A 10,393-nucleotide genomic window follows, 5' to 3' on the forward strand; every position below is an offset into this window, starting at 1 on the left:
TGCAAACGTTTCAGACGGAGACGCTAGAGACCATTCTGGGTGTCCCAAGAACAAGCTCCGGGTTCTACCCTGAACCTGACTCCAGAGCAGGAAAGGATGGAGGAAATAAACCAGGAAACATGCCTGACAGTTTACACGGTGAGCCAGCTCATTTCATTGGATTTATTTGTTTAATTTTATTTGACCAGGGAAAAAAAAAGCTAATTAAGATGAATAATTTCTTTATCAAGAGTGACCTGACCAAGATGAGCAGTAATGCAAATAACGAGTTTCAACTGCACAAACAACCCCACAATCATACAGATACAACAACAGAGTGATGTGTCTGTTATTTAAGCTATAGCTCAGGGGTCGGCAACCTTCAATGCTCAAAGAGCTATTTGATTAGGAAAAGAAAAACTTGGACCCACAAACACTTTTGACATCTAAAATTGAAATAAACCAGCGTGAGTCATTTATCTCTTTATATTATGTCTTAAGTAACCAGTGTATTGCAATTATGATATTAAGAGACAGAAAATTAAATTCCATTTCTGCATGCAAAAAAAACATCTTGAACTCTGAAAACCAAAAAAAGATGCTGGGTTGAAGGTTATGCTCATATAAAATACTCACTACCTTTGAGTCGCCCTCGCATTCCGACCTTGTATAATCCTCCTGGAGCAAACGAAAAATGCCATCTGCTGTCATCGTTCTATTGTGTGTTCTTCTGTATGCAATCAGCTGTCACCCCAAATAGAAAAATGTCTTTTTCATTGAACACTGCAAAATGTATATTTGCAAATTAAATCGCTTATTACAATATTTATTTGACCTAGCTGATGTGATTTTTGGTCCTGAACCTCAGCGCATTCATGTAAAAGCTCAATAAATGGTGTCACACATTGGCAGTTGTGGTGCAGATTTTGATCATTAAGAAATTCAAGTTTAATAATAACGTAACAAGATCACGATAAATTTCACATTTAAAGAAATATAAATAAGTGGTTAGCGCTTCGGCCTCAAGGCAAAGAGGACCCTGGTTCGATTCCGATAAGGAGACCTTTCTGTGTGGAGTTTGCATGTTCTCCCCGTGTCTGAGTGGGTTTTCTCAGGGTTCTCAGGTTTCCTACCAAAGTCCAAAAACATGCAGCAGGTTAATTTGAAAAAATTCGGAAAATTTCCCCGAATTAGTCAGTGAGTGAATGTTGTCTGTCTTTGTATGAATGTGGCCCTGCAATTGACTGGCCTCTCGCCTGATGACAGCTGAGTTAGGCTTCAGCTCCTCCGACAACCCTGAATGCAGGATAAGTAGTAGAAGATGGATGGAAGATGGAATTGAATACACTTAGTTATTTTTCCAAAGTCATATGCAGCAGAGGGATGAAAGACCCAAATGTTAAGCTTTACAGTGGGGAAAAAAAAGAGATTAAAAGGTTGTTGTCTCACGCTTCAAAACCTGACTTGAGATTTTGTTTCTTTTAGACGGAGAAAGAGGTCCCATGCCTCCAGGTCAGCGTGGCACCTTTCAAAGAGCATTGTCAACAGATGCTAAGCCAATGGGCGGAGAGGTGGTGGTTGGAAGCGGGTTAGCTGGCAGAAGGAATATCCCCTGCCCCACATTGGTCAAGCAGGAGAACATGGATGCTCCAATCAGACCTGGAGCTCTGCCCAATGGCTTCCCTGGAGGCCCGGGTGTTTGCTCGCCACGGGGAAATCCAACAAGTAACTAGACTGTTTACTATTTGTGTTTTAAAGAAGTACCAGGGGTCACTATTGTGGATGGGTTTAGCATTCAGTACTACCAAGCCTTCCCATGAAACACTTATGTCTTGCCCCTGTGTTGTAAAGGAGCCATGGGCAGAGGAATAGGAATGCCACAGCGCCCCCCCATTGCAGGACCCGGAGACTGGGGGTCACCGAGATCTAATGCAAGCCCTATGTCCGGACCGGGCCACCCGGGCATGAGTCGTGGTGGCCCGAGGGGTGGAGCCATGATCAATCGGTCCAACAGTGCGCCTGGAAACCCGAGGTCCATACTGCAGCAGCAACTTATGGAGATGGGTGTGTGATATTTTTTTCCCATACCAGAATGCACACATTTACTTGTTCAAGTCGTCACACCTAGTTTATTCTGTTAGTTCTATTATACATTTTTACAACATGCACCACTTATAATTGATTGATTTATTAACTAACTAACTCCAATTCTTGACATTTAGGCACCAATGAAGGCAATATGAGTATGAGTCCGTTTGGGGGACAGGGTCCTCAACCGCAGTCCCCCTCCTGGCCAGACCCTGCCATTGGAATGGACAGACAGCAGGGCAACACAACCAGGTAAAGCTTTCCACTCAATGCCGACATCACTCATCACTGGCTGCAGTTTAGTATTAGTTTAGTTTATTTCCACATAAAAGGAGAGGGAAAAAAATCATGATACAAAAAAAAAAACATCCCGGTTTGTTTGTTTTTTATTAGTTAGGGAAGTGTAACAAAACCAACATAGAAGATGAGATGAGATGTGCTGGAGGAGCCAATAAAACCCATTGGGGCTTGTCCTCTGATAGTCAGACACACACACCCTGAAAACCTAAAGATAAAGAAATACAAACAAGTACAGTCAAAATTGAAAAAAGGAATCAATAAATATAAAAGAAGCAAACTACCAACAAGCAATACACAAGGGCGCAGTCAAATTACCAACATAAAAATACAATAATTAGAGCAGCTGCTTTACTGAATTTAATTGATCCAACAAGAAGACTAGTTCATTTTTTAAATGTTTTTAGACTGGTGGGATTTCTAATATGATCTGGCAAGTGATTCCAACAGCACAGACCTTTGTGTCCAACTGAAACTCTGGAAAAAGTTGCCCTGTGAATGTGGAGTGGATACAATTAGCTGATCATTTATTGTATTCATGAATTTGGAAGTGGAAGTGAAATACATTTTGAAAACATGCTTGTAGTAGGCTGTGAATTAACGAAATAGATTTAAATAACAGATTGGGAAGGGTGTTTTGGGGTTTGAACAAAGCAGTCGCTGTCAGTTTGTCAGTGCTCCTGAATGTCAACTGTGCATAGAAATCGAAATAATATGATTTGTTGTGTTTTAGGGACCAATTTGTCCACCCGCTGGATGAGCTTTTCGGGCCCCTGGCCAACAGCGAGGGCCCGACTGATGAGCGGGCACTCCTGGACCAGCTGGACTCCCTGCTGAACACTGCAGATGTCATCGCCCTGCAAGAAATCGACCGTGCCTTAGGCATCCCTGAAATCGTAGGCCAGGTACAAGAGCACATCCTACGACTATTCAGCATGTAATAAAACAAGAAGATTCTCCATAAATATGTGTTAAATTAAAACAAAAATAGCCAAGCGAGTCAAAACGAGGGCAGAAATGATTTCCTCGTATCTTAAGTTTCGATACTGGATGATTTGGTGCTGGTGTCAAGCTAATCTCACTGAATTTGTCTTAAACAAAAACATGTAAAAATAAGAAGATACCACAAAATTATTTGCTAAGAGGGGGAAGACATAGTAAGAGTGCTACATCAAAATTAAAAAAAAGGAATGTCACTGCTAGAATGATGTGCAACCTGTTTGTGCTCTAGACCCAGGGCCCTGAGGGCCACCAGCAGAACCAGGATCAGGGCCAGGGTCAGTGCCAGCCGCCAGATTCTTTCCAAGGCCCAGACTCCTCCATTGGCATCGAGCAAAAACCCCTTTACAACCAAGGCTATCCCGGGGCGTCCGGGCCTGCCTCAATGGGGATGCAGTCGGGCTACAGTGGCAACACCATGCAAGGCCAGCCACATGGCGGCTTCAACCCCATGATGAATCAAATGGGCCAGACGGGGAGCTTTCCAGGCATGGCAAGCATGGGGGCTATGGGTAACCCTCGCGCCAACATGATGAGGCCCCGCATGATGACGGCCACCAAGCCCCTCCGGCTGCAGCTGCAGCAGAGACTGCAAGGACAACAGGTGATCATGATCGCGGATGACAATACCCAGTTTTCGGAATCACCGCTTCATTTTGTCAATTTCTTTGTAGTTCATGAATCAGGCCCGACAAGGCATGAAGATTGAAAGTGCCCCAGGAGGAAACCCTCCCATGCGCCCAGGCATGCAGCCCTCAGGCATGGGTGGCCAGGTACGTCATCCTCCGCAAATCACGGTCATGTGTTGTCACTTCGAATGAAGTCGGCTAAGTCAGAGCTCTCGCAAATAAAACGCAAGTCACTGTGATGACTCTTTGTGCCGCAGCCCGGTTTGCTGAACGCCCAGATGATGGCCCAGCGCAGCAGGGAGATGATGACCATGCACATGAGGAGGCATCGGATGATGACGATGATGCAGCAACAGCAGCAGGCGCAGCAGGGCGCTGCAGGCGGATTCAGCCCGCCTCCAAACGTCACAGCGCCTGGAGGTATGGAAAATGCCATGGGGAGCCCCTCCATGAGCCAGCCCGGACAGCAGGGATTTAACTACGGAGGTAATTATGGTGAGTCTTCGCAAGACCCGGCTACCTTCGCTTCCCTCTCTCTCTCTCAGGCGGTGTCAGTGTGACACTCGCCCACTCTCTTCTCGCGTGTGCAGGAATGAACCAACAGGGGGAGCCAACGTTTATGGCTCCAGGCAGCAGCACGCCGGGAACGATGATGGCAGGGCGCATGGGCGGTCCCGCTCAGAACAACATGATGCCAGGGATGCAGGGAAATCCCCAAGGAGGACCCATGTACCCGTCTAGAGATATGAAGGGCTGGCCGCAGGGTGGCATTCCTCGGAAGTATGAAGCATCCAATTCCCTGTAGATTTGTCTCTACTCAACTGTATCATTGCAATTACAGTGGTGTATAGTATTGTTAACTATATCAGTAGCCACACAGATGAAAAAATTGATTTAAAAAAAAAAGAAAAAATCTTCAAACTCACAGAAATCGCTATTTAAGTGAACAAGAAAAACGGGATTACAATTGAACATGATTTATTGCGGCAAACAAATCTCTAAAAAATGTTTCATAACAGCACACAGTGCGTCAGAAAAAAGATATATTAAAGAAAAACGAGTGAAAAGGTTCTTGGTGTTGTAACTGACAAGTCGCTGTCACCTGTTCCCCAGCTCATACCCTCAGCAGCAGTTCCCCCAGCAGGGCAACCAGGGCCAGCTCGGATCCATGATGATGAACAACTCCATTGGCAGACCTGGTCCAGTCGGTGGGGCCAGTTTGGGACAAATGGGCCAGATGTCAGGCCAGATGTCGGGCCAGATGTCGGGCCAGATGTCAGGCCAGATGTCGGGCCAGATGTCGGGCCAGATGCCAGGCCAAATGCCCAGCCAGATGGGAATGAACCCAATGGGAATGGGCAGGATGCCGATGGCACCCGATCAGGTAATTGATCTTATGGTGTCTGTGTGCATGTGTGCGCATGCGTGTGCGCGTGCCTGTCTGTCTGTCTGTCTGTCTGTCTGTCTGTCTGTCTGTCTGTCCTGTCTGTCTCACACGTCATGCTCAGACATCATTGCATCTAAAGCGTCTCTCTCTCTCTCTCTCTGTCATTGCAGAAGTACTGCTGAGGACTCTGCCCGACAGCAGAATACAGAGCCTTTCTAGCCTTGGCCAGATTGGTCCGAGCCGTGAGGAGAGCTGCACCTCTGCGCACACACAACACACACTTCTACAGCATCAAAAGTGACACCGAACGCTCCATCGTGGAGGGAATCAGCTGGAAAGGTGACTCTTGTTGCCAGGCTTTTCTATCTCAACTGAAGCATTGCACGTTGTAACCCTTGTGAGCGTGGCTCAAAGAGAAGGGCCGAAGTGCAGCCCTCATTGTCACGATTAACCCGGAGCCGGTGGGGAGAACTCAGCAGGGTGGGACGACGGTACAACTGGCTGTGGCCGCACTTTACCAGGAGGTTTCTGTGTGGAAAACGATTTGATGCAATATTCCTCATCATTACAGCCTTACTAGAAATTCAATGCCTTCACAACAGTTAATTTTGTTCTTCTTCTTTTTTTTTTCCCTCTTGTCGTTTGGATGCGCCTCATTCTGAAAGTCGCTGGAAGCTATAAGCACACAGTAAACTATTTTATGCAGATTAGAGCAATAACTCTTCTCTATGCTTTTGACTGTAAACTGAGCATTCAAACCCCCTGTTAGAAGCAAACAAATGGTACTGCAGTATTAGATGCCCTCCCCCAGTGTCCCCTGTGAATATGACTTGTAAATATGCTACAAATTATATCAAACATGTTTTTTAAAGGCCCATTATTGCACAAGTTTGAGACCTGGTTGTATTTTTGTGTTTAGATGGTCGATACTGGTTTGGTTGATTTCGCCTTTTTATTTTATTTTTTTTTCTATGCCCTTGCGAATATAACAGCCGTGTTCGGGTTTAACTTTCCTCATTTGTTATTTTCTGAATGCTGTATTTCCTTCCTCTTTCTGTTTTTGTTTGTTTCTCGGGAGAAAAAAAAGAAAACATATTTCATGTTTTATAGCGAGGCACTTTTAATTCTGACGGGAATCTGACAAACTGAAGGTTTTCGGCCTTCAAGTCGTCTGAGATTTTTTCGGAAAGAGGCGCATTTGTGTTCTGTTCGTACAAGTAATCACGTACAGTTATTTTTATCGGTTTGTGTGTTCATGTTTCACTGCAGTGCAACAGCGACGGGAACAAACACCATGCCCCCCCCCCACCCCCCCCCCCCCCCGGTGTTTCCGTCTGCTCAGTTTGTCGAGTGTATATTAAGTCAAACCATTTTTGTTGACTGTTACTCTCAACTTGCTGAGTCTACCTTTACAACATGCGCAATCCAAAGATATTTTTTCACATCTTTGTATATTTCCTAAGGTTTCTGGTGTACATTTTATGACATGCGTTATATTATTCTGACGGGCGATGGGTACATACTGTATCATGGATCTGTAAAAGCGTATGATGGTTATGTACTGTAGTTCTAAAGGGTGTAGGGTTACGTTCGTCGTACCATGAGACGACGAAGCCAACGGCGCTGTGTGAAGACTGGAGAGTCTCCACCCTGCTTCATCATGTTTTTACGCTCGAAACAGGAAACAAAGGAGGCATGATTTGCTGTGAAAGAGAAACACCGATTGAATGATAGCCACCTCAAGGCGAATCGATATCTCTATTTTTCAGGAAACAACTTCATTTTATGCCCAGATTTTGTTACTTCAGGAAAAAGAAACTTTGTAGTTTGAACGAAGTGCAAAAAGATGCAAGAGATCATTTAGTTTTTTTCTTTCTTTTGAGGTATGATAAGCTGTCATTTTACAGGATGTATATTACAGATTTTTCTGTTGATGTTGATATTGATGTAAATACAAATTTCTATTTAAACACTGTTGACTGACTCTCATTCTTGCCAAATATGTTTCCCTCAACTGGTGAATCACAAGGAGATATTCCTATTATGAACATTGTGTAACATTGTTATGGATTTTTAATGTGAAATTAGAAAAAAACAAATCAATTTCCACTAAGAAATAATTGTATATTTGTAACAGTGGTGTGTAAATGCCATGTCGGTATTAATGCATAGTCTCCTGTACATATCACCAAGCCATATTTAAAAAAAATATGATCTTCACAAAATTGAATAACCCAAATCTTCAATACATAAATGTATACCTTTAAACTCTAAACTTTGATCAATCAACCCCACACAAATTGTGTATCAGTAGTAAATTGGAGTATGTAGTAACTGTAATATGAAGCGGTGAAATTAGCAATTCTCCGAATCCTGAACTAAATGTGTAGTGAGTACATAATTTAAATCTAGTATCGACAGATCTTTGCAAGTGACCATGTTTTATTGGACGTGTATTCAGCAAGTCTCAATGTGACCACACGGTGGCGCTGTTGTCCACATAGGAATCCCTTGCCGAAGAGGAAATATTGGCCGCGGAGGCAACAAGAGACTGCAGTTCCTTTTACCCATCGCTAGATGGGGCTGTATTTAATATGAGAACTGGAGAAGGCGACATGAGGTTTCGCCTCATTCTCTTCAAACTTTCAATCATGCATTTTACACTGAAAATATATTCAACATGACCAAAATATTTGATTCTACAAGCAACATTTCCGAATTAAAAAAAAATCATGCGGATAAAGAGAAAGATATCCATCTGCAGTGGCGATAATTCATTAAAGAAACATACATAAACAAACCTAAAACGCATCACTGGCTGTTTTTTTTTTTTTTATAGAGGCGGGGGTGCACATAGGGAATACTCAACTTTTACATTCATTTAAATGCGATGACTGTCTCAGTTGCAGCGGCGTGGTCGTCTTATTAACTGACGCATGTATATTAATAGCAGGGTTATAACATAGGAGTGCACTGTGGGAATCTCAAAGAGCAGCCTCGCTCGCTCTCTCTCTCTCTCTCTCTCTCTCTCTCCCTCTCTCTTTCTGTATGTGTGTGTGTGTGTGTGTGTGTGTGTGAGTGTGTTGGCGTGGTTCCCGGCCCATCTGCGGCCTGGCCTGTGGATTACTGTTTGTTAATGTTTCAATCAGCTGTGTGTTGAGGAATGTGGAGCTATTTAACCTGAACTTCCCCAGGTGTGCCGAGGCGCCGCTCAGTCTGGGCCCCGCCGCCCTCCCCTGCCCTTGGCACAAAGCTATCACACAAACACAATCACACACTGGCCACGCCGGGGCTGCAGCTGTGCGCATCGCACCGCAGGGAAATGGGAAAAACATTGCACCAGGGAGACAGAATAAATCTTATAACGATTCGCCTCGCCAAAGCCATTTTAACCCTTGCGTTGCCGAGCGGAGCGCCGACTTCCAGAAAGGCAGTTTCAACTTAAAGGTTACTTTATCAAGCGAAAACAACGACTCATGATTCATTTCAGGCTTTTTTTGTTGTTTGTTTTTTTTTTTTTTTTTTTTTTTTTTAGATGTGTGGTAATCTGTCTCCACTTTACAGCCCCGTAAAAAAGTAAATAAAAAACAGAGTGTAATTTGCATATGTCACAGACAAGTACATTTGTATACTGACAAATCTTGAAAGAGTTGTCTGGTGATACTTTTACATTAAAAGCAGGTCTGGGTCACTCATTAAAATGATTCACAGAAATTCAGTGCCCTACCAGCAATTTTTGGGTGGAATCATGGGACGGCTTTCTGTCTCGACCGGAGATCGAAAGCAAGAGAGTGATAGAATCAGAGGTGGTGCGAGTGTTGGGTAACATATCACACGAAACTGAGACATGTTTTAACGGTGTCATGGAAGATATTGACTCACTTTGAATTTGGCGTCAGCACTAAGAAGTTGGAACGGGCTGGGGGGGTTAGCAAAAGGCTGGAAAAGTAAAATCAACTGAAATCAAAAACAACAGACGGAGCATTTGACAACTAATTTGGTGAACTGGCAACAAATCAGGTCACACGACTGAGTATAAAAGGAATATATCATACAGAAGTGCGGAGGCTCTCAGTTCACCCATCTCTGACAAACGGTATCCAAAAAGGTGTGGAGTCGTTCCAGAAATGTGTTCCAGAATTTAAAATTGGGAAGACTTTGAAAAGTTTACCATCTATGGAGTTTGATATCATCAAAAGGTCCAGAGAATCAAAGAGGGGTCTCTGTGCGCAAGGGATAAGGTTGAAGGTCGAAACTGGTCACTAGTGATCTCCGGGCCCTGGGGTGGCGCTGCTTTAAAAACAGGGAAGTTCCTATGCTGGACATCACTGGACGTGATCTGGAACGCTTCCAGAGGTTGCTAGCTGTGTTGCACAAAGGAGACGCCGTATACGAACAAGATACGGAAATGCCAACGGGCCAAAACTTGTTTAGGACAGTCTGAGGTGAAATGGAAAAGTTTTTTGTTGTCAGATTAATGAAATTTTGATATTCTACTTTTTTTTTGGAATTCTGCCAACTAAAGAGGAAAAGTTTCGTAAGCCTGCAACTCTGATGGTACGGGTCGGGTTGCATTAGTGTCTTTGGCCCAGCAGCTTACATATCTGTGAAGACGGCGTGGATGCTGCGTGGGGGGTTTAGAGCAACACGTGCTCCCATCCCAGCGCCATCTCTGTCAGGGGGAGGCCTTGCATATTTCAGTGGGACCGCGCTTAACCGCATACGGCGTCCATCGCAACGGCATGGCCTCGGGGGAGCAGAGTACGGAAATGAAGAAAAGGACGCACAAAACCATGGACACCATCCTCTGGCTCCACCCCATGTGTTGTTTATATTCCATTGGGAATAAAAACATTGGTTCATGAGATTTGCAAATCATCGCGTTCTGTATTTATTTGCATTTTTCACAGCGTCCCAACTCAGTTCGCTCGCGGTTGTGTTCTATGATGCATTCGAGGAACCCCTTAGTCCTGACGATTTTTAAAAGGGAGACTTCCTCTTGTAATGTGAGATT

General features: G+C 44.1%; 1 protein-coding gene across 7 annotated transcripts in view; it reads left to right on the forward strand.

Moving 5' to 3' along the window:
• LOC147222114 (nuclear receptor coactivator 3-like) overlaps positions 1 to 7,351 on the forward strand; it is a 31,363-nt gene extending 24,012 nt beyond the window's left edge. For 6 of the 7 annotated variants that reach the window (XM_086168323.1, XM_086168326.1, XM_086168322.1 and 3 more), the window contains 11 exons: positions 15 to 138; positions 1,465 to 1,704; positions 1,831 to 2,043; positions 2,202 to 2,319; positions 3,098 to 3,269; positions 3,596 to 3,967; positions 4,038 to 4,136; positions 4,250 to 4,487; positions 4,583 to 4,772; positions 5,106 to 5,376; positions 5,550 to 7,351. In XM_086168323.1, the coding sequence (XP_086024449.1) occupies positions 15 to 138; positions 1,465 to 1,704; positions 1,831 to 2,043; positions 2,202 to 2,319; positions 3,098 to 3,269; positions 3,596 to 3,967; positions 4,038 to 4,136; positions 4,250 to 4,487; positions 4,583 to 4,772; positions 5,106 to 5,376; positions 5,550 to 5,561 (2,049 nt within the window). In that variant the 3' untranslated portion in view covers positions 5,562 to 7,351. The remainder of the gene's footprint in view (positions 1 to 14; positions 139 to 1,464; positions 1,705 to 1,830; positions 2,044 to 2,201; positions 2,320 to 3,097; positions 3,270 to 3,595; positions 3,968 to 4,037; positions 4,137 to 4,249; positions 4,488 to 4,582; positions 4,773 to 5,105; positions 5,377 to 5,549) is intronic. The other variant, XM_086168327.1, reaches the window with a different exon arrangement.
• Positions 7,352 to 10,393: the final 3,042 nt, after the last annotated feature.

This window comes from Fistularia commersonii, chromosome 21, assembly GCF_037954325.1.
Source record: "Fistularia commersonii isolate RoL2024-O1a breed Wild chromosome 21, RoL_Fcom_v1.0, whole genome shotgun sequence".
Lineage (NCBI taxonomy): Eukaryota > Metazoa > Chordata > Actinopteri > Syngnathiformes > Fistulariidae > Fistularia > Fistularia commersonii.